The sequence below is a fragment of the Corvus kubaryi genome, unplaced genomic scaffold (assembly GCF_017639235.1).
Source record: "Corvus kubaryi isolate FWS band 111438036 unplaced genomic scaffold, C.kubaryi_AGA036_p1.0 136, whole genome shotgun sequence".
Lineage (NCBI taxonomy): Eukaryota > Metazoa > Chordata > Aves > Passeriformes > Corvidae > Corvus > Corvus kubaryi.
In genome coordinates, this window is record NW_024580670.1 from 11,786,494 (window position 1) to 11,809,113 (window position 22,620).

Genomic DNA, 22,620 nt, shown 5'->3' on the forward strand with positions numbered 1-22,620 from the left:
CACGTCACCCTCACCCCCATGGTTCAAGTCCACAGACCTGGTTCTCAGTGCGGTTGATACCCAGGAGAAAGAGCAGCTCAGAGAAGAAGAGGGTGACTGTTATGTTGGAGTGGATGCCACGTGTGTTGGACTTGAGGCCTTTGAGGCAGGTCAGAAAGGAGAAGGTCAGCAGCAGAGACACCAAGGAGAGAGACACCAAGGAATAGGTGACAATGGCCAATGTCTCCAGGTCACCTTCCAGTTGCTGCAGCAGCAGAGAACCAAAGGCAAATAGCAGTGTTAGGGGCAAACACAGGAAGCTTGCAGAACTCTCAAACTGTGTTTGTGTCCCATAAGGAATTTTTTGCCTGTGCCCAGGACTTTTTCTTCCTGTGCTGGGACCCAGCAGCTAACAGTCCCCACCAGGGGGAGGTTACCTCTCGGTGTGAGCTGTCCATCAAAACCCCAAAGGTGCCAAACTGGGAGCACTGGCAGTGGACGTGAGTGGTGTTTCGGTACACGAGCTCGCAGTCCCTGGCTGTCCAGAAGCCAGAGGGGTTGGTCCTGCAGCCACCAAAAAAGCAGAGTGCACTTAGGAGAGAAGACACACAAATGTGTGTGTGGAAGGAACTGCAGAGAAGACGGGTAACCAACAGATACAACTGCACTCCTACAGCTGAAGTACTGGAGCCAAAGAGTGGATGTGGCACTGAGGGAAATGGATTAGTGGGAGACTTGGCAGTGCTGGGTTAACAGTTGGACTCAATGATCTTAAATTAACTCAATGATCTTCCAAATTAAATGACTCTATGACCCTGCTGTGGCCTCCCAGCGGAAACAAATCCCATGGGAGAGGGAGGAAACCCCCACATCCCAGTGCTGCTCAGGGAAACTCAGGGAACGAGGAGGTGTGTGGGGAAAGCAGCTCAAAGAGAGTGACATGCTTGACTCACGGGTTGGAGTGATTCCACTGGACACAGAGAGGTTTGCTCCTGTTGGCTGTCTCCAGCAGGTAAAATTCCAGCACGAGAGGGGTGTCCAGGGGTCCTCGCAGGAAGGTGTGATTGCTGAACACAGACACACTCACGATGGGGGAGTTCATCACAGGATTCTTGGGGAGCCTGCAAGGAGCAACAGAGCTCCACCATCACTGTCACTGTGCATGGCAGCTGCAGACCCCCAGACACTTCTCAGGTGTCCCGCTCTGACATCTCAGAAGGAAGAGCTCTGCCCAGTCCACAACAAGGGGCTGGGAAACGTGGCACAGAGCAACACCAAGGCTGGGAATCAAACCCTCTCCATTGCAGACAGACTTGGCAATTGACAGAGGTAACAGAACAGAGTCCAGCCAGCCCCTCTCCATTGGTGCTTGTGGGGGCAAAGGGGAGGAGGACGTACCTGACGCTGCGGCGATCCACCTGGTAGCGTGCGGGCAGCAGCCCCCCGAGGGTGCGGTACATGATGAGGATGACCACGGTGAGAGTGGGCTCGGGCTCTGGCAGCGCCTGCCTTGGGGAGGAGCTCTCCACAGTGTAGTTCCCTTCACTCCCAGCCAGCGTGGGCACTGCTGTGAGGACAGCTGGGGCACACAAGGGGTGGTGAGAACACACCCACACAAACACACACACACACACACACACACACTGCTCTGAAGACAATTTGCAAGGCCTGTGGTGAAGACTAAAGCTCAGGCTCTCAGGGTTTGCTCCTGGACCTCTGACAGAGCCAGGTTCAGTAGGGTATTTGCAAACTAAATGGCTTTTAAAGGTCCATTCGAACTCCATCCATTTTATGATTCTACATCTTTCCTGACAGCTGTACCCTCCCATGTTGTTTCTTGAGTGATGCTCACATGCTCACCTTCAGCTTTTGGAGGGCTCAGCACCGACAGTGGCAGCACAACGTGGGTGTGAGGGTCCCAGGCGGGCTGGCCCCGGAAGAGGCTGCTGTGGTAGCGAGGGTAGCGCCGGCGGATGTGGGAGTGGTTCTCCATGCGATCGATGCTCAGCACTGTGGAGGAGCAAGGCAGTGAAAGTCAGCTCTAGGGTGAACACATGGAGAGCAACTGTGCTCCGGGGCACCCCAGGATTCAAGTCCCTGGCAAATGGACCATACGAGCCCAGGTGGGGTTGGGGCTACGACATGTGTTTAGGCATGACACAAAAATCTCAGTACCCACAGTGCTCCTTCCCAGACCAGATCCTTGCTCAGCCATAGGGCAGACTACTCCTGCCACCAAGGCCAGCTGCTTTTTCACTAGAGACTGGGAAGTAACTGGGAGCAGGCAGCACACTCCTGGCTCTGCTGGCTCTTGGAGGTCAGCTAGTCCAGGCAGGGATGGGACCAGGACATCTCTCACAAATGCCTCCCCAAGTTTAAGAGAGCCACCAAGGACATTATCAGCACGCTCCCTGAGATGCAGTGAGATGAGAAGGGAACAAGGTGTGATGGAGGAGTGTCTCTGCACCACTCAGCCAGCCCCAGCCCCAGCCAGCTCCTACTCACTGATGTTGGGGGTGACGACACCGACGGGGTTGAGGTAGGTGAGTTTCATGTTGCTGGCCAATGTGCCCGAGTAATCCCGCAGCTGCTCCATGAGGCTGGCGCTGCCGTGCTCCCCGTGTGGCAGCATGGCCCAGTGCTCCCGGTTCTCGGGCGCCAGCACAGAGCTGCCTGCACGCAGCAGGTTCTGAATGGGAGAGACGTGAGGGCAGAGGGCGAGCATGGCCTTTGGGCCTCTCCTGACCACCCCCAGACTGCAGCACTGTGCTCTCTGCACAAGGGCTCTGGGAAGAGAGGTACTTTCTACTATGATGGGCCCCCAGCCTCAGTGCTCATCAGCCAGTGCCCCGCAGAGACACCTTCCCTTCAACCGTGCCATGAGGGACTTGCCAGCAGCAGAAAGACCTCCCTTTGCCTTCCCAGGCTGAGCAAACCCAGTTCTCTGCCTCTCCTCATCCACTCTTTGCTCCAGCCCTGACCACACAAGTCTTGCTTCCCTGAGCCACTATTGGTGTGGACCGAGGAGCCCAGTGTTCCTGACAGGATCCCTCCACATCCTCAATCCCCTCAGAAACACAGGGTGGCTGCTAAGAAAAGCAGCATTAGAAGCCACGCTGATCTGGGGGAAGGACTCACCTCGTTGAAGTGGGCGTCCTGTGTAGCTGTCAGGCCAAAGCCGCGCTGCTGGCTCTCGAAGGCCATGAGGCGGGACAGCAGGCGGAAAGCAATGTGCACGTCATTGCCAAAGTAGTGGTCCATGTGGTCAGTCACAGCCCGGAGCCGGTGGGCCAGCTTCTTAGCTTCAATTGTGTTCAACTCAGTCTTGTTCCTCTCCAAGCCCTCCAGCTGCCAGTGGAGAGAAAAGAGAGGGTTAAACAATTCAACAGGCTCCTTACCAGCAAACTGCATCCTTACCAGGAAACTGGGATGCTGCAGGCCCTGCTGGACACAGATTATTTCTGAAGCCATGGCAGAAGCCATGGACACTCACAGTGGTGGTCACTAGAACAGGGAGCACATCTGGCAGACAACCAGCCTCCAGCAACACACGAGGGTCTGCAGTGGCCCACCTAACCCAGTACCCTACACAACAGAGGCCAAGGAGATGAAAGGACAGAGCAAGGCCCTGGCAATACTTCCCTGGAAACTCTCCTGGCTTCAGTTTCAGGTCAGCATAGATGACATGTAAGTGTTGAATACACTTGCCTGGATATTTCAAAGGGATTTGTCCCTGACAGAATCTGGGGGCTACAGAGGTCCCATGGAGCAGACATCCCATCAGCTTCAAACCACTCAGCCCTGCTCAGGGTTATTTATTTTCCTCTCAAATACTCTGGCAGGACACAGGTCATTTCTGAGGGGGACAGAGATTAAATGAAGCCAAGTGAACTTAAGCTCAGACCACTGCTCCCACAGGATGGATTTGGGGGAAGGAGATGAGAAGAGAAAGGCACTGAGCACTGTGGCAAGGCCCTCTTGTACTCCAAGCACCCCTGGAGAGCTAAGTGCTTTGAATTCTGGCTGTGAGCCCTTGTTCAGAGGGCTCCTGCTCTGTCAGGGCTGCAGAGCTGAGAGCATTACCAGCACAGACAGCTCCTTGAAGGCAGGTGAAGTGCAGTTGAAGAGATCTGGCTCCAGCCAGCCCTTCTCCTCATCACAGTGTCTGATGGCTGCACCTAAAACAAGGAGGAAGGGCTTGTTGGAAATTCAGCACAGGAGACATGGCTGCCCTGCTGCATCCCTCCCAGCAGGGATCCTCTGCAGCAGCTAATCCCAAAGAGCGGCACTGACAAGTGATGGGGAGGGCCTGTAACACCCCAGGGCCGTCATCCTGCTTTGCACCAGTGCAACCCATTCTACTCTTGGTCTGTAATACCTCAGCAGGCTGCTACCACCCCTCCCTGCAGGAGCTGGGTGCCTGTGTGTGCTTTGGGGCTGCGTCACACCGGGTGCCATCACACAGGATTGCAAAAAGGACTAAGTGACTTGGCAGGACCCAGGCTGGAAAAGCCCCAGGGGACACGACTGTGTCCTTGGGCACATCTGACCCCAAGCTATGGAAGCCCAGGCAGCTCTAGGCATCCCCCAGCTGAAAGCCTGCAATGCCTGCTGAGGTCCTGCTTTCTCTACAGGGCAAAGCCATCCCAGGAGCACAACAGCCCTGCTGTTGGGCTGGAAAACCAGCCCCTGAAATGAGCCACTTCAGTCAAGGGGATTGGAGCAGTGGGATGGTGGACCCCAGTGGGGAGGATCCAGTAGTGTGGGTTCAGTATCCGCCGCCAGCCCCCAATCCCTGGCTGGAGCCCAAGCACTTGCGCACAGCAAGGGAGTTTCCAAAACTGAATGGGATGAGATGTTAACCACCAACAAAAACTCTGCTAAAGCCAACACAGAGAAAAGTGTTCTTGGCTGGGAGTATCACCACAAACACTTTGAGCAAGAGAAATGGGGCAACCCCAGTGTACCCAGCAAGACTGTGAAACAGGTCCTCCTGGGGACAGCATCAGGGCACAGGAGCCCACGCAGGTGCCCACGGCTGCGAGAGGGTAGCAGGGAGACGGCAGGGAGAGGAAGCTTGGAGCAGACTCCAGTGCTACTCAGAAAAGCCCCAGTGACAAGCATGCCCCCTCCCACCACCTCCAGCTCCTAGCAGTCCTCCCAGCCACCCTTCTCCCAGCTGCAGAAGCACAGGGACCAGTGCCATTGCAGCAGGGAGCAGGAAGAACAAGGAAGTCTCCATACTGATGGCATTCCACTTGCACAGAACAGAGATTGACTCAGATGCAGATCTGGGCAGGATCTGACCCCCAGGTCCCTGTGCCTTCCCCTGCCAGCCAGGCAGAAGGAACAGGACCTTGTGCTGTGCCTGCCCATCAGTTCCTGCCCCCATCCTACCACCCCCCACTCAAACAGTTTCCCCTTCCTCCACCCCACGGCCATTCCTCCCTGGCCTCACCACCCATTGTTCACCACCAGCTCCTTTTCCCCGCCCAGCCTAAGCAAGCGAGAGCCAGCCGGGAGCCAGCATCCATCCCAGCCAGGGAGCAGAGCACAGACCCCCAGAGCCAACACTGCAGGCTCAGCACAGCGGGTGGCAGGGGCTGCATGCGGCAGCAGCTGGGCTTGTACTGGTTAGTGAGCTGGGAGCAGGGAACAGTGTGTAGGAGCAGTGAGGCCAGGCAAAGCATTGGGAAGACTCTTGGCAGCTCCAGAAGCGGTGGGGAAAGCGCAGGGGTGTGCAGGGTGTCAGGCAGGGAGCAGGGAGGGAAAGGCATGTGGTGCAGCCCTTACAGCACAGGGGGAAGGAGATGGGAACAACCTTACCTGCACCCCTCAAGCCTGAGCACGGAGGGCGAGAGAACCGGGGAGAGAAGCGACAACAGTTAGGAGCCGAACCTGCCTCCTCCTGGGGCGAACGGCTGGAGAAGGACAGGGTTTGTATTGTCCCCTGGGGCTCGCACTGCCCTACACTCCCAGACACCCTGCTGACACCTTTTCTGTCGCTGAGGACAGCTTTGCCTCCTCCAGCTTGGGAGGCTGACTCCTACCCAACATTCACCTGACCGCACACTGTGCCCTGTTTCCCTTGTAGGGCACACGGGGATGGGGCTGGTGGAGCCACAGCAAGGCACTGCGTGTGCTGTGCCCGGCCTGACCTCAGCCTCAAGCCTGGTGAACCCAAAAAGCAGCAAGAGAAGATGAGGACCAAGACTGAGGGAACAGCAGAGCCCCATGGCTGGGTGATGGGTCTTACACCCCACAGCTTGTACCCAACCCTAGTCCCATGGCCAGCACCCTCTGCTCTCTGCTCTTCCCCAGGCTGTGGCATTTTCTCCTCCAGCTTCCTTCTCCCAAACTTCAAGCCCAGCTGAACGGGACTGGGGCAGTGCAAGAACAGAGTGATATTGCCAGGGCTGCTACAGGACAGCCAGGCTGCCCCCTCCCCTCTCCATCACGTCCCTCACTCACCCAAGGAGCCTTTGGGACACAGCACTGCAGCCGAGAAGCCAAACTTGGTCTGGGGCCACCACACACCCGCCTTCAGGTTTTTGGGGCAGCCGTCATAGAGCACTGTGGAGACACACACTGGTCACAGGGCCGGGCCACTGACACTGAGCCCCACAGCACCAGCTCCCCACACTGCTGTGCCCACACTCACCCTCGCAGCCACTGGGCGTCACCTCGGCAAAAGGGCTGTCACAGCTGTTGCACTGGCGGCCAATGACCCCAGGCCGGCAGTGGCACCGGCCCGTCTCCCTGTCACAGGAGCGCGAGGTGGAGCCCACAGGGTAGCAGTCACAGGGCAGGCACGTGTCACTGCCTCTGGGGCGGTAGTGGAAGTCCTGGGAGGAGATGGGGACAGTCGTCAGAGAGCCCACTGGGACAGCAGCTGGGGCTGGCTGGGGAACCCCTGGAGCCAGAGAAGGTCAAGGCTCTCCTAATTTGCAAACACCCCACTGCCCCCATCACCACCATGCTGGGGCAGGAAGGCTGCATGGAGGAGCAGGGATCCAGCCCAGAATCGGGCACACAAAGCAGGGCCTGGGCAACTGCCAGGCCTTTGGAGGGGACAAGCAACAGCATCAAAAATAAGCAGGGTTTCAGGCAAGCCATGGTCCATGTCCCCCTTGGCACAGCTGCCCCTCACCTTGCAGTGGCACTGCCCATTGGTTTTATTGCAGTCGGGGTCAAAGCCCTTGTTCACATCACAGTTACAGGGCCCACAGGTGGGGTTTCCCCACCAGCCCTTCGGACACTGCTGGTCCATCCTAGGGAGAGAAATACCTTTGATGTTACAACAACCAAATTCCACAGGCCTTGTTCTGCCACCAGTTCAGCTGCCCAGCAGCTCCAAGGAGGCAGGTGGCACCGAGAGGTCCCTGGTTACGTATCCAGGATGAGAGGCCAGCATGGAGCCAGGCACAGAGGCCATGGTTCTACCCTGTATCTTACCTGTGCTCGCAGTACTGCCCAAAGAAGTTCCCACTGCACTCGCACACGTAGCCCAAGGGCGAGCCTGGCTTGCGGCGACACACCGACTTGTTCTTGCAGGGGTTGAGGTGACACACATCCACACAGTCCCCTCCATAGTACCCTGAGGTGTGGACACAGAGCACCATGTAAAGCAAATAGCTTCTCCCTGAGACGTGCTGGAGTACTGAGGAGTGAATTCAGGGGGCTCAGGAGGGATTCTGCCCTCCAGAAAAATTGATGAGTATCTGACAGGGATGTGACTTGCCCAAGGCATGGACAGGAGAGCAGTCACAGGCCAGGAGGGGGTCACAGGGGGAGAGGAGAAGATAAGCAGGCATGAAGAGCAGAGCAGTGGCAGGGTGCTGCACGTCCTACCTGGCTGGCAGACACAGGAGTAGCTCTGCCACTCATCCTTGCAGATGCTGTTGGCTGGGCAGGGGTTGGAGTCACAGGGGCTTGGCACACTGCAGCCAGCCTCCACCCGCAGGGCATGGCTGGGCTTGGGCAGCACGGTCCCGGTGACGCTGTCACCCAGTCGCACACCCTGCAGTGCAGGTGACAAACTCACAGTGAAGCTAGGACAGACACATCATGAGGCTCCAGTTCTCCTGCCTTCCACAAACCCCCAGCAGCAGCCACTTCCCATCCTCCCTATTTAATGCTACCCCACGGCACCTCAGAGCCTTGAATGCCCAGAGGGAGAGTGACACCAGCAGGATGGATGCTGGCAGCAGCTGCCAGACTTGCATTTCCAACTCTCCATGTAACAGACCCGCTGAAAAGGGAAGGCTCAGAGCAATGGACTCACCTGTATGCAGCCCCTCAGCCCATTCTGCACCTCGCCAGAGCCCAGGACTCCCCCCACATGCAGGTGTTTCACCTTCAGGCCATGCAGTTCATTTCCCACCACCACCGTGTCCTGCGGAAGGAAAGGGAGTAACATGAGGCAATGGGCACCAGCCCTGTCCCAGACCTCTCAGGGGGTGCAGAGGCACAGCCCCGCCTGTGTTTGCCAAGCGTCTCCCACAGTTCTTGTCCTGGTGCCAGGGTCTTAAGCGGCATCTATCTACCTGGTAGAGCCCAAAGTCCAGGGTGAGGGTGATGACATAGCGTGAGTCTCGCCCGCTGTGGACATCCTGCAGCTCCAGCTGGAGGTCGTGCCATTTCCCATCACTGAGCTGCAGCTGGTCCAGGAGGAGGCTGGTGCTGCGCCCGGACCCCCTGCTCACCATGAAGGAGAGCAGGCCCCCAGCCAGCTGCAGAAAGGGAACAGCAATGCCAGCAGTGAGCAAAGACCTCATCAACTCTGGCTGCCTCCAGCCTACCCCCCATCGGAGCATGGGGAGGGGAACCCATCCCTGCTAGATGCCTCTCCCGGCAACTACCCTCTGCTTGGGATGGAGCCAGCAGGGAGAACAAGGTCCCCATGCTCTCCTGGGGCAGACAGCAGCAGAGGCTGGGCCATGGTGCTGTGGCTGAAGCTGTGGCCATACCTGGCAGAGCAGAGTGGTGTACTGGCCTGCGTGGGCCTGCAGCAGCACCCCATCCTGCTGGCGTGTCCGAAACGCCAGCCCCAGGTACCACGGCACTGAGATCTTCACATCCATCTTGAAGTCCCAGGTCAGGACACTGTTGCCCTGAAAATAGTGGGCATGGTGCATGGCTGGAAAGGAAAGTGGAGGTGAGGAGAAGGGATGGGCACTTCACAGGGAGCACTAGATGCAGGGACAGCAGCGTTAGTTCATCTCACATGGATCCATTACTCTGCTTCCACAGCAACCCCAGCACAGCCTTGCACATATCCACCCTTCCCGTGCCCAGCAGTGCCCACTCACTCACCATGGCGGCAGTCTTTGCCCCCAAAGCCAACAGGACAGAGGCAGGAGTAGGTCCCCCAGCTGACAGAGCAGGTGCCTCCATTCTTGCAGGGGCTGGAGTCGCAGAACGTGTGCTTGGCATGACAACCTGGAGGTATCAAAGTCACCTGCATCAGCCTCAACCAGCTCACCACCTCCCCCCAGCCCACATGGAAAGGCATGGCTGCCTGCTGGTCTTTTCCCTGGCTGTCAGAGGGGCAAGCCCAGCTGCTCAGTCTCTCCACACAGGCCCTGCCTGCTCAAGGATAAGGGTTAAGGCTGTTGCTCCTCCTTATGCCAGAACAAAGATACCGCAGAGCTGGACTGATGATCCAGCATCTCCCAGGTCAGCCAGCTCAACAGGCTCTGCACTTGGGATCAGGGGACATTCCCAGAACATTAGCTGAGGTGGGCACTGGATCATTTAGGAGGACCTGAAGGCCTTGTTCTCCAGTGAGAAGCTGCTCAGCTCCAGCTGTGGTGCCATGATGCTGTTACAGCCCAGCAGCACCGCTGTATGAGAAGGAGAAGCAAATCCCAGGGCAGGGGTTGGCAGGAGCAGAGGTGCTGGTACCTGCAGCAGTTCCGTTGTTGGCAATGTAGGAGGCCAGGTCGATGCGTTTGCTGTCGATGAATAGGTCTCTCATGCATCCCACGAAGTCCCGGTGAGTGATGGGGAAGTTTTCCGGCAGGTTGGGGACCCCTCCAAGGAGCAAGGGACCTGTGAGGTCCAGGGACCTACAGGATCAGAAGCCCAGGGCTTTAAGAGGTACAGCAACCTCACACTGGCCCAGCCAGCTCCCCAGTGCACGGGGCTGGGAAGCAGACATCCTCAGGGACAGGCACACACAGCCAAGGTCCCAGATGTGAAGGCCTGGCTCCTCAGGGGACCTCTCCCCACCACAGCAGTTCCAAGGAACTCACTTTTTTGAGCTGGTCTGCACACCTTCTGCAGCACAGGAGTAGTTCCCAATCTCATTGCCAAACTGCAGGGCCACTGAGGCATCACATTCATCTATTGTCAAGATGGCCACCTTGTCCTTGGAGGGGCCCTGCACCACCCCCAGGGTGCTGACCTTCGGCTGAAAGCAAATGCAGGGTGTCAGCAGCAACACATGCCCCAGACCCAAGCACCCAAGGGTTCACACAACAGCAAGGAAAGGCCTGAGCATGACTCAGGCTCAGCTGTGCTCCTGGAAGCATGAGCAATGCAGGAGGGAAACCTCCAGCCGAGCCCAGCAAACAGCTCCAGAGAGGGACATGGGCAAGGACACCGCATGGAGCGCATTCCTGCAGCCTCCAAGTGAGGGCCTGAGTGTCAATCTGTCCCTGTACCCAGCTGTCTGCTCCACTGCATCCATCCCTGAGGGCTGAAAACCTCCTCTACCTTCTCTCCAGAGCCCCAGCTATGGGACACAGCCAGAAAACAGGAGAGTCAGAGCTGCTCACTTGTGGGGAGAGAGAGCCATGAGTGTTGGGGACAGCTGGGGCACACGTACCTTGTTGTAGTAGTGGAGCTGCAGCGTGTGCCACTGCCCATCACTCACACCCCCCGGCAGGTAGGGGCTCACCACCGTGCTGGACTCTCCTGAGGAGAAGGAATGATGGCAGGCTGAGGGAAGCCAGAGAGCCCTCAGACATTCCCACCCTTCCTGGGCACCGAGGCCACTGTGCTGCTGATGGCCTTGTGAAGCTCATAGTGACACAACAGGACAGAACAGCAGAAGAGACACCAACAGGGTTTGTCCTGCTCACAAACCACACTCCTAAGCCTGGGGAGAGTCCTGAGACACACAGCTCATCCCCTGTGCTATCCATTGATGCTCACCAACACTTCTCAACCCTGCTTCCCTTAGCACAGGCTCCATCCAGGGCAGCACTCTGTTCTCCCCACTCAGCACAGGCCTTTTCACAGCTCCCATGACACAAATCCCCCGACAGGCAGGGCTAAGCATACCTGTGGAGTATTTCAACTGGACCTGCCCCTGGATGATCTCCACTGCCAGGAAGTCGTGCCTCTCGTTCAAGCGCCCATTGTAGAGCAGGAGGCCGCTGGGCTCCACAGTGCTGAACCTGGGGCAAGGGAGGAAGAAGGAGGGCAGGGTGTGTGCAAGGAGCACGTGGAGATCCCCTCTCTCCCACCGCATGCATCAGTATCCCAGCATGGCAATGCTAAGATCTGAGCATGGGGGCCTGGCATGGAGGCAGTGAGCTGGCAGCAGCAAAGGGCAGAGGCACTGCAGGAAGGGATGAGCTGATGCCAGTGCAGATTCAGAGCCCTTTGGCTAAAGGTGCCAGGGCAGCCCCATGGGGAAGCAAAGCCAGTAACACAGGGGTCTGGAGAGCATCAGGCAGTTCCTGGACTGGCCCAGCGTGCTGTGCACGACAGCCACCAGAGCAGGGCCAGGTGAACCAAGGATGCTGGCGTGCAGCAGAGGAAAGAGAGAACTCACGAGAGGGCAAGGGTGAGGTGGAAGCGCTGGCGCAGGCCCCGGAACATGATGAAGGATCGCGGTGGGAAGGAGCGCGTGGACACCTCGCAGAAGGGCGTCTCAAAGCCGCCCACCGGGCACTGGCAGCGGAAGCCGCCGTCGGCGCCGTTGGTGCAGGTGCCGCCGTTGCGGCACACGCCGGGCACGCACCGCCCCGCGCGGCTGTCCACTTCACAGTTCTCGCCTGCGGGAGCAAGGCCACAGGCTTGGGACGCATACACAGCAGCCACCCATGTGCTCCTTGGCTTGGGAATGCAGACCTCAGCCTGGATTCAGGACAATGCAGCTGAGGGGAAGGCGTCTGTGGAGCAGCTGGGGGCCAGCAAAGGATATGACAACCCAAGTGTCACCCAGGTGCTCCCCACAGTAGCCAGTGAGCTAGCAACCACTGCCAGCCCTGCACGAGCCACTGGGCTGGATGTTATGCCAGCTCTGGCTGAAGGGGCCAGGAGCTCTGATGCCAGCTCTGGCTGGATCCAGTACGGCATGGGAATGGGACAGGAGGGCACTGGCCACAGTGGGGCTGCACACGCCTAAGGATGGAGAAGCAAGCCAGGGAAGTCCTGGTAATGCTGAGAGTGCTTCTTGGTGCCGTGCCACCACATGGACCTGGGACAGGCATCTCAGTCCTGTCTCTGGTATGTGGGGACAGCCTAGTGCCACTGAGCTCCCATCAATAGCTACAGAAGTAGTACCATGAGTCTCCAAACATTGCATGCAGGAGCAAAAGCCAAGTGGGAAACAGCCACATGAGGACAACAAATACCCTTGCACCTTGCTGGCATGGGTAACAGGGATGCGCCACGCCGCTCAACAGTGCAGTGCAGGGCCTCTGTCAGCCCCTTTTCCTGTGCTATCCCCACAGCACCCAGAGAACCACTCAGCTGCAGTCCTACACCCCGGGCCCTGCTCCCATTACTTGCTCTGTGATACACAAGGAGGATGAGGAGACAGCATGAAGTGACAGGCAAATGAGCTCATTAACCCTTCTGCTAATGGCTGTTCACGCTTCAGATGCTGGGGGTTAATTACCACTGACTCTGCTTATCTCACCAGGAGCCACCAACAGGAGAGCTCCAGGCAGCCATCTGCTGCCATGCTCCCTCCCAGCACCGAGCAAGGCAGGGGATCCCTCCTCAGTAGCCACAGGCCAACTCCCCTCACCCCCCAGTTGCCAGTTCTGCACAGCCTGTTGGAAACTTGTGGCAACAAGACACTGGCTGGACTGTGAATTCCCCCCCAGCCCCCCCAGCTAGGACCAGATCTGCCTGGATCAGATCCTGCCTGGTGGGGCACCTAGGCCCAGCCTCCCCTTCTGTTCTGGGTGGGTTGCAGCTTAGCCACTGCACACGGGGCCAGTGTGGCTCCACACCTCTGCCAGACCAGCTGAAGACTGGCACGGGCTGAAACCAGCAGACAGACTCCAATGGTCCCAGAGCCCATCACCCTCCCTAGCATGGGGCACAGCCAAGAAACCTCCTGTGCCCCAGCCTAGCACAGCCGTAGTCCTTCTGCTCTGTGTAAAGGGGAGGGAAATGATGACCAGGGTCCCCAAGAGTCCTCCATGCCAACTCCCTACAAGATAGATTTCTATGGCAACCCCAGCCTTGCACATGCAGCACCATGGAAACACGGAGAGCTGGGAGCAGAGCCGGACCTCTGTGGACACAGAGATGCTCTGACACCCACTGCCCAGCTGGGAAGAGCACCTGCCATGGTGACAGCAAGGCCAAGGGACCCACCCACCTGTCCCCCAGGGCCCCAGCCCAGCACTCACCGCTGAAGTGCTGGCGGCAAACGCAGGTGTATCCCCCCTCCTTGCGGGTGCAGATCCCCCCGTTCAGGCAGGGGTTGGAGTAGCACAGGTTGATCTCCGTTTCGCAGTAGTCCCCGGTGAAGCCCTGGGGACAGCGGCACCGCAGGCCAGCGATGGGGTGGATGGGCCGAAAGAGGGTGGAGTGGGAGGCGATGAAGGGGGCGGAGCTGTCGAACTTGAGGACGGAGATGCACTTCATGTAGTTCTGGCAGGGCTCCCGCAGGCACACGTTGTCGTCGAAGGGCAGCACCTCCAGCATGGAGGCGCCCGTCAGCACCATGCGCTTCATGTACAGCTGCTCCTGCAGCTCCTCTGAGCTGAAGTAGCGCCCGCCCCGCGGCGCCAGGGCCGAGAAACTGACGTTGAGCACCGTACCACCCACGTCCGTGTCGTTCTGGATGTTGAAGATGAAGATATCCTCCTTGGGCGTCGCAAGCACGGTGGCCACTCCTTCCAGGAAGGTGGACAGCAGTGGGGAGAGGAACCGCTCCTGCCACATGTTCTCCAGCCGCACCGTAATGCTGTTGGCCAGCATGTCCTCTGTGATGATGATCACCCGCAAGACGCACTGAGCTGTCACGCTGTGGATCCCGTCTGTTGGGGGAACAGGAACACACTGCAGGTCTCTGCCTGCTGCTTGGAGGGTCTCCTCCCTCCCACCCCAGGGCAGAGCCCTGCACCCCAGTGTGGCCCCCAACAGGTCTGAGTCCTTGGCTAAGGAAGCTTGGAGCCACAGCCCCAGAGGCTAGCAGGGGGCCACCTGGGATGGAGGGGGAGTGGCCAGTGTGGCTGCACCTTCTCCCTCCCATCAAGCTCTGCACTGAGAGAACTCTCAGGTTTTCTCCTTGTCCTGAATTTTGGCAGCAAACTGAGCTCTCAGGAACAAAGGTGCTCAGGAACAGAAGGAAGTCCCAGCAGGAGGTTTGGTGAACACAGGAGCTGATGCCAGGGCCTGGGGTGTGTTGCTTCCCTGCTGCGCCCTGGCTGCCTCCCCCATGCTGCCTTTCCCTGCGCTCTCTTCCTGCCATTTCCTTCCTCTCTCCTCCAGGCTTTCCCAGGCTTTTGTGCTGGTCTCCCTGCTTCCCCCCTTCTCACCATCTGCTCCGCATCTCCTCTCAGCCCATCTCTGGTTTGTTTAATTCTCTTTAATCTCTATTTTCCTTGGAAACAAACTCCTTCCCTTTGGGATCCCACACCACATGAGCAATTTCCCAGGCAGGAGCAGAGGAGCATGCAGGGACACTCGGAGCATGCCTGCCTGCTCTCTCCCAGGACCTTTGCCAGCAGCAGCAGCACACCCACCGCACATCAGGTGCACTCCCAGCCAGCAGCTCAGGCTGCAGGGGCACAGGCAGCACAGCACAGCCCAAATGGGCAATGGTGCAGCTTCCAGCAGATCTGTGATCATGGGCCCCTGCCCCACCCCACCTACCCAACTCCCAGAGACCCAATGGATTCTGATATCCCAGGATACCCCAGACACCTCTGCTAGCAGCTTTGGCTGGGGCAACCAGCTGGGAAAAGCCTGTCTGCTGACCCCCAGGAGGATGCCTCCTCTCAGTCCCCTCCTTCTGGGCTTCCAGCACAGGCTCCAGCAGGCAGACCCAGACTTCAGCATGACAAAGCAAGACTGTGCCAACCTTGGTGGCCCCAGAAATGCTCGACGGGGCTCATCAGGAACCTCACTGCTCTTGAAATGAGGCATTCCATCTTCCAGCCCACTGCCAGCACCCCAACGCTGGTGCCCCATGGGCATTAGCGGCACACAGCTGTCACCTGTTGTTCCCATCTCCCATCCCACATTCACCTGAGAGCCTCAAACCTCCACGCTTCCTCGGAAAACTGGCTCTCCATCATCATACCAAGACAACATTTACATCAGCACATCTCAGCAGTGGCTCCCATGACTAATCCTGGATCCCAAGCCTTGCTGTAACCTCCCCTATGTGCTTCACCTCCTCCAACCCGGTGCAACGAGGCGTGAGGAGCAGCAGGTTTCCTGGCACCCTGTCAGCCCCAGCCCTGATGAGGACCAGGTGTGCAAATGCCAGCCACTCATCCCTCATCCATGCCCCAGCTCCAAGCCTTACTTACAAAACTGCCTTTACTGTTCTTCTCTTCCCATGGCTGCTGCGCTGCAAAGCCTTTTGATTTCCCTCAGCCTTGTTTGAAGTTTGCAGTGCAGGAGGATTTACAAATTGAAACATCTCCCTTTCTTCCACCTCTCTCTTCTACTCTTCAGAAGGTGAAAGCTTTCTGGTGACCCTGCAAATTCCCGCGCAAGCAGCAGCCTGCGCGCCGGGACTGGTGCTCTGGAGATAAGGCTGGCTCCAGGCTGGGGGAGCAGCACGCCAGTGCAGTCACCCAGGAGCTAATCTCCCGCAGGAAAGGGGGGTTGCTTCTCTCTGAAGTCAAACTACTCCCACCCCACATGGAAGCAAGATGAGAAAGCACCCTTCTGTGTGACACCCTGCCTGCTCTGGCACAGAGGGCAGCACAAGCAGCAGCAACAAAACAGCCCCATCCAGCACCTGGCTGGACATGCCAGGGGATCTGTGCCTGCCTGGGCTCAGGGCAAGGAACTGGCATCATCACCTGCATTCCCCAAGGCACATTCTCTCTGCAAGAGGCTCACAGGGTACTGAGACCACCCAGACCTTGAGAGGCAGGAGTGAGAGGAAAGCCACAAAGCCACACTTGGCATAACATGCTCCCCAAGACACCATCAGCCTGGCATCCCTCCCTGGGGAACCAACTGGTGAGACAGTACCCCAGGATGCCATCACTTTGCCACCAACTCCCTTCTCAGCACACAGCTGGGTCGTTTCCCAGCTCCCTCTCCTCTCCCTTTGTCCCCTCCTCGCAGCTGGCCTCTCTGGTCAAGGCAAGCATGAGCTCAGCATGAGCCCAGCTCCCTCCCCTCTCCTCTCCTGAGCTCATAGCTCACCCAGAAGCAGCCACGAGGCCCTGGGGACAGCTCTCACTCTCCCCAAGGGCTGCTCAGTGCCCAGCAACAGCCAGGCAGGCATCTGCCTGATTTATGGCTGTTATTAGGCCTTGGCTGACACAATGCTGAGTCCTGGGGCAGGCTGGAGGCCAACAATGCCTCACAAGAGCAAGGACCCTGTGCCTGGGGAAGAAAGTGAGCTGGAGGTTACCTGATGCCTTTGGCATTGCCCAGCCCAGGGCAGGAAAGCCAAGCATCCACTTCCCAGTTCCCCACAGCAATGTGGAGCCAGGCCCAGCCCCACAGCCCTCCTCAGTAAGCTCCCCTGTAACACTGTCCCACCTCAGCATCACACCCAAGGCTGTCTCCCCCCCCCAGCTCCGTGCAAAGGGAAGCAGATGGTTAAGAGAATGACCTGCTGCAAATGGGGAAAGAAAAAAAATAAAGCTACCAGAAGAAAGCCCAAAGCTGGCTGGAGGCACTGACCCCCCATGGGAGGTGTTTTAATCACGAATGCTCAGCCTTTCTGATTAAATCCTGTGGCTGGAGAGCTGGTGCCTGGTGAATATTCATGCAGCAGAGTGAGGAGTCCTAGAAACATGGCTACAGGGAATGGAGCAAGGAAAACGGACAAGGGGCTCTAACCCTTGTGCTGGACAGCATTGGACCATTGTGTTTGCAATTCCAAGACCGACAATTACCAGCTTCAAAAGCAACAAAGCTAAAGAAAAGATCTATGTCCTCTTCTGGGTGGCAGCAACAGTGTCCAAGAGAGCAAAAGCCACTATTAAAACTGCAATGGCCACCCCAGAGACAGCAAGGGCGCTGTGGGGACAGACAGGGTGGCTCTCATGCTTGCAGGTGAGGAGCAATAAAACAAGTCCAGACAGAGAAGTCAGGAAAAGAGACAGGTATGGGTACAGTGAACATTCCTCACCACTGCTGAAGGGCTTTGGCAGACCTCTCAACATTTTGATAATACTTTATCAGTTAAGAGATCTTGAAAGTATATCAGGCTCCCATAACCCAGCACAGAGGATGAATGCCATTCTGCAGCTGAGCCTCCCCCCTTGCCACCAAGCCCAGAGAAACCAGTCTGAAATGGTTTAAAGTCAACATGATGTCAGTCTCTTACACTGCCCTGATTTCACAGTGCTGCTGGCCAGGGACACAGCCCTTCCATCCCACTGTCCTGCATCCTCAGCAGCCAAGAGCACATTTTAGCAGCCAGAGGTGTCCACACGCCTATGAGAAGCTGGGGTCAGTTTCCAGGCTATCAGCCCCGCTGGAAAGGCACTGGGTTTGTGATGGCCCGAGTCTCCTGCCTCCTACAAGGGGCTGAGCTAAGAATACACACAGCTCACAAGCAGGCAAAAAGGCTGCTTGCTCTGTGTTTTAGGGGGGATTCAGCCTCCCTCAAATGGACCATAAAGACAGAGAAGCCACTCCCTCCTAGGATGCTGACCCTTGGGGCACCCACATAGGTGCTACTGCTGCCTTCCAGCAGCAGGAAGGTGCTCTGGCACGGCGCAGTGTCCGGGGCAGACAATGCAGCCGGGTCTGCATGTCCTGGCTGCCAGCTCTGCAAACCCACCCTCCCTCTGCACGCAGCGACAGCATGGGGCCGGCAGAGCTGCCAGCTGGGCGGGGGGCTTCCAACAACAAAGACCGAAAAACCAAACTAGACTTCCACCTCCACAGCCAATATCAAAGCCAACAAAAGGCCCGTTTTCCAGTGTCTCACTTCCCTTGCCAGAACGGCTCATCCCCTTCCATCTTCTCCCCTCCTTCGTGAGCACACCTCTCCCATTCTCCCTTCCCGCTGGAAGATGACGACATTCTAATTGCAAGGGCCCCCTTGCCGCGAGGCGGCTCGATACAGGACTTCAGAACGTGATTGTCTCCTGCCTTTGTGCAGGGTTAAGTGTGTGAGGAGGCAGGCCTTGCATAAACACACTGGGGCAGAAGCTGGAAAGGTCAAAACCACCCCCCACCTCCAGCGATGGGCATGTGTGCTCCTCCAGCCGCTCTCGGCCAGCCCTGCGGCTACAATTAGCCCCCACGGAGCCCCAGCCCACTGGCAGGCTGGTGCTGCTCATGCCAGATTGCCTTGAACAGGTATCCTTTTAAAGCCCTCGCTCCATATTTTGAAAGAAATCCTGCTCTCACAGAATAAGCCAGATCGAGAGAGCTAAAAGGGAAGGCAGCTGGTAGCCGATGGTCAGGGGAGCATCACAGTTCAGAGTACGGCTCCCCAGGCACTCCTGGCAATTCAGTCCTTGGCCCCTCCAGAGAAGGCTCTTGCTCTCCCTCCCCCAGAGCCGCTCCACGGTTCAGCGATGGACAGATGCCTCCATTTCAGATCATGCATCCGCCAGCTAAGAAAGGCTGATGGTGAAGGCAAAGCTCAGGCTCTGGGAGCTCCAGGTCCAAAGCCTGCTTGCTCACAGGCAAGCCCCTAGGTCCATCTTTGTCCTGTCCTCAGCTGGGCTAGAGGGGACCCCAACACTCCACAAAGCCACCCCTAGCTACTGCTAACATCTGCATTTGGATACTCCAGCAACACACACCGTGCTCGAGTTCCAGGCACTGTGCTCAGGTTTATCACAGCTGTCCCCTGCAACACTAAGTTGGCTGCAGAAAGGTGGTACCAGACTTTAGAAGCCACCCCACAAAGCGCAGGTGTTGGCAGGTGCCACAGCCAGGATCTAGACTGAGCTGTTTGCTACTGGCAGATGGGTGTTTAAAAGGGCTCCTTCTGCACTGAGCTCAATCCCTCCCTCCCTCCCACGCGGAGCCAGGGAAGCGCTCGGTCCCGGCAGAGAGAAGAGCCACCTGGGCTTGGGAGCAAAGCAGTGTACCAGCTGGCCATCCTGGGAACTGTCTCCTTCCCAGGCCAGCACCCTATGGCACACAACACAGCCCGGCTGGCCACAGCACCTCCAAAGGTGCCTCACTAGCAGCCAGAAGCGATCTCACGGCTCAGTAACGATGCTTTGTTCTTGCAGACCATTTCCAGCCTTTACGGAGCGCTGCTCGGCAGCCTGCCTCCCATGCCACCCTTCACACCACTCCAGTAGTATTCCCTGACTAGAAGGGACTCCCAATCCAGATCTTGTTACCAGTCCCCAACCCAAACCCCGAAGCACAATGGGCTGTCCCAGAGGGACCTCGCAGAGCCCCCCCAAAGGTACTGCACTGAAGGTTTAATGATTTACACTCCCTACCTGTGACAGTCACCAGCATGGAGGCCACAAGCGGACGGTTGTTGTCCAGCTTACGGCTCAGCCTCAGCTCCCCGCTCGATTGATTTACAATCAACAAGTGCAGCTCGTTTCCCCGCTCAAAGGTGTAGAAGAGGCGGTCAGATGCATCTGGGTCATATGCTGGGACCTTCCCTATGACCCCCGAGGGGAAGGTGTTGGACTTATTGGACACGTAGTTATTGAACAGGATTTGGAAGTTCTTCAGAACAGGGCTGTTGTCATTCTGGTCAACGAGTTTAATGTGGACTGTGGCTCTGCTGACAAGAGGGGCAGAGGTGGCCTGCACTACAATCACATACTCAGGTTTTGTCTCATAATCCAAGTCTATCAAGGCTGTGAGCTCCCCAGAAAAGATGTCCATCTGGAATATCTCAGGGATGTTGCCTTCCACAATTTGGTACATGATCTGGGCATTGGGTCCCTCATCCGGGTCGACAGCCGTGATTTGGGCCACCACAGAACCTACGATGCTGTTCTCTTTTACCAAGACCTCAAACTCTTCAGCAGGAAAGACAGGGGCATTGTCGTTCACATCCTGAATGGTAACCTGGATGTGGACAGGAGTTCGCTGAGGAGGGATGCCCCTGTCCACAGCGTAGGCAGTCAGTTCATAGACAGGAACGTTCTCGCGGTCCAGCCTGCGCACAGTGCGAATAATCCCCGAGGTGGGCTCTATGGTGAAGTCTCCATCCCCATCCTCCCCATTCTGGAAGGTGTACTGCACTCGCCCATTGGTGTGGGCATCCCGGTCGGTGGCAGAGATCTGGAGCACGCTGGTGAAGGGAGGTGCATCCTCAGAGATCATGCCCTGGTAATGAGGGCTGACGAACTGTGGGGCATTGTCATTAACATCATTCACCATGATTTCAACATATGTGGTGTCCGCCTTCTGGGGGATCCCATTGTCCTTGGCAGTGATAGCCAATGTATACGTGACCTGGTCCTCATAGTCCAGTTCTGCCTGGAGAGTGATGGCCCCAGAGTCTGGATCAATACGAAACTGAGGGACGTTGTCTTCCAAGTAGTATGTGATGCGGGCATTTTCCCCCACGTCATCGTCCGTGGCACTGATCACCACCACGGTGCTGCCTACAGGCCGGTCCTCATTGATGCTCACAGAGTAGTGGGCACTCTGGAACACAGGCCGGTGCGTGTTGGCATCGGTGATGTTGATGTGAACATGGCAGTTGTCACGCAGGGTGCGATCAGAGGCTGTCACAGTGAGCACGTAGCGCCTCTCCTGCTTGTAGTCCAGCGGCAGAGACAGAGTGATGAGCCCCAGCCCACCTTGCGTGCTGATGGAGAAGCGGTTCCGTGTGTTGCCTCCTGTGATCTGGTAGGTGATGGCACTGTTAATATCCCGGTCGATTGCCGTGACGCTGAGGACGCTGGTCCCCACAGCTGCATCCTCGTTCAGGCGTATGAAGTATTCCTTCTGGGTGAACTCAGGGCGGTTGTCATTGACATCCATGACAGTAATGGTGACGCTGGCTGAGGCAGATAAAGATGGAGAACCATGGTCACGAGCCTCTACCCCAAAAAAATAGTGCTCGACCGATTCCCGGTCCAGGGGTCCACTGACCGTGATCCATCCAGTGGCACTGTTCACCACAAAGGGTGTGTCAGCCGAGACCCCTGTCAGTTTGTACTCCAGGCGCGAGTTCTCGCCATAGTCTGCATCCACGGCCTGGATGTGGATGACAGAGTGGCCAAGGGGAGCATTCTCCAGGACGGAGATTTGAAAAGGGGTACTGACAAAAATGGGGGCATGGTCATTGATGTCCACCACCTGGATGCTCACCATGCCAGTGTTGTTAGAAAGAGGAGGACGCCCCGCATCCTGAGCCCGGATCCTCAGGGTGTACTCCCGCTCCACCTCAAAATCCAGTGGGGCCACCACCTGTATTTCCCCAGTTACACTGTCGATGGAGAACTGGCCCCGACTGTTCCCACTGATGATGTTGTAGTGCACCAGCGCGTTGTTGTCCTTGTCCAGATCCGTGGCGGTGACGCGCAGGATCTCGGTGTGGGGCCGTATGTCCTCCCTCACTTGGACAATGTAACGCTTCTCGCTGAACTGAGGGATGTTGTCATTCTCATCAAGGACTGTGATGTAGACCTTGACGGTGGCAGAGCGGGGTCCCGGCTCCCTGCCCTGGTCATTGGCTTCCACCACCAGGGAATACTTCTCCATCTTCTCCCTGTCCACCGGCCCGCTGGTGGTGATGAGGCCGGAGCGGGCATCGATCTCAAAGACGTCGTAGGCAGCCCGTTCATTGACAAAGCGGTAGCGGATGTTGGCATTGGGCGGGGAGTCAACATCGGTGGCCCGTAGCTGCAGAATGGGGTATCCCTCCTCCACGTTCTCCCGGATGGTCTCCCGGTACTCGCCCTGCTCGAAGACGGGGTCGTGGTCGTTGCGGTCAGCAACAGTGATGGCCACCATGGTGGTGGCAGAGAGCCGGGGTGCCCCGTGGTCAGTGGCCGTCACTCGGAAGTAGTGCAGGTCCATGCTCTCCCGGTCCAGGGGCTGGGTGGTGGAGATGAGCCCGGCCCGCGGGTCGATGCTGAAGAGATCCCGCGAGCGGCTGTTCATCAGCGCGTCCATGGAGTACACCAGCCGCCCCGCCTCGCCCCCGTCGGGGTCCTGGGCCGCCACCGCCACCACCGCCATCCCCGCCGGCTGGTTCTCCGCCACCTCCGCCTGGTAGTTGTACTGGGGGAACAGCGGGTGGCGGTTCGGGGCTGCGCGCCGGCCCCGCCGCCCCGGGGCCGGCGCCGGGGACAA

At 57.7% G+C, this 22,620-nt stretch overlaps 1 protein-coding gene across 2 annotated transcripts in view; it reads right to left on the reverse strand.

The window, feature by feature from the left end:
• CELSR3 (cadherin EGF LAG seven-pass G-type receptor 3) overlaps window positions 1-22,614 on the reverse strand; it is a 31,087-nt gene extending 8,473 nt beyond the window's left edge. Inside the window, exons 1-24 of one of the 2 annotated variants that reach the window (XM_042017314.1) lie at window positions 19,794-22,614; window positions 13,581-14,213; window positions 11,765-11,987; window positions 11,269-11,384; window positions 10,811-10,899; window positions 10,236-10,393; window positions 9,886-10,049; window positions 9,295-9,420; window positions 8,949-9,118; window positions 8,526-8,711; window positions 8,264-8,374; window positions 7,831-7,999; window positions 7,435-7,576; window positions 7,130-7,250; window positions 6,641-6,824; window positions 6,451-6,552; window positions 4,063-4,157; window positions 3,118-3,327; window positions 2,485-2,668; window positions 1,840-1,989; window positions 1,378-1,558; window positions 933-1,100; window positions 417-543; window positions 38-244 (exon numbers count right to left, since the gene is read on the reverse strand). In XM_042017314.1, the coding sequence (XP_041873248.1) occupies window positions 38-244; window positions 417-543; window positions 933-1,100; window positions 1,378-1,558; window positions 1,840-1,989; window positions 2,485-2,668; window positions 3,118-3,327; window positions 4,063-4,157; window positions 6,451-6,552; window positions 6,641-6,824; window positions 7,130-7,250; window positions 7,435-7,576; window positions 7,831-7,999; window positions 8,264-8,374; window positions 8,526-8,711; window positions 8,949-9,118; window positions 9,295-9,420; window positions 9,886-10,049; window positions 10,236-10,393; window positions 10,811-10,899; window positions 11,269-11,384; window positions 11,765-11,987; window positions 13,581-14,213; window positions 19,794-22,506 (6,729 nt within the window). In that variant the 5' untranslated portion in view covers window positions 22,507-22,614. The remainder of the gene's footprint in view (window positions 1-37; window positions 245-416; window positions 544-932; window positions 1,101-1,377; window positions 1,559-1,839; window positions 1,990-2,484; window positions 2,669-3,117; window positions 3,328-4,062; window positions 4,158-6,450; window positions 6,553-6,640; window positions 6,825-7,129; window positions 7,251-7,434; window positions 7,577-7,830; window positions 8,000-8,263; window positions 8,375-8,525; window positions 8,712-8,948; window positions 9,119-9,294; window positions 9,421-9,885; window positions 10,050-10,235; window positions 10,394-10,810; window positions 10,900-11,268; window positions 11,385-11,764; window positions 11,988-13,580; window positions 14,214-19,793) is intronic. The other variant, XM_042017305.1, reaches the window with a different exon arrangement.
• Between the last annotated feature and the right edge of the window lie 6 nt (window positions 22,615-22,620).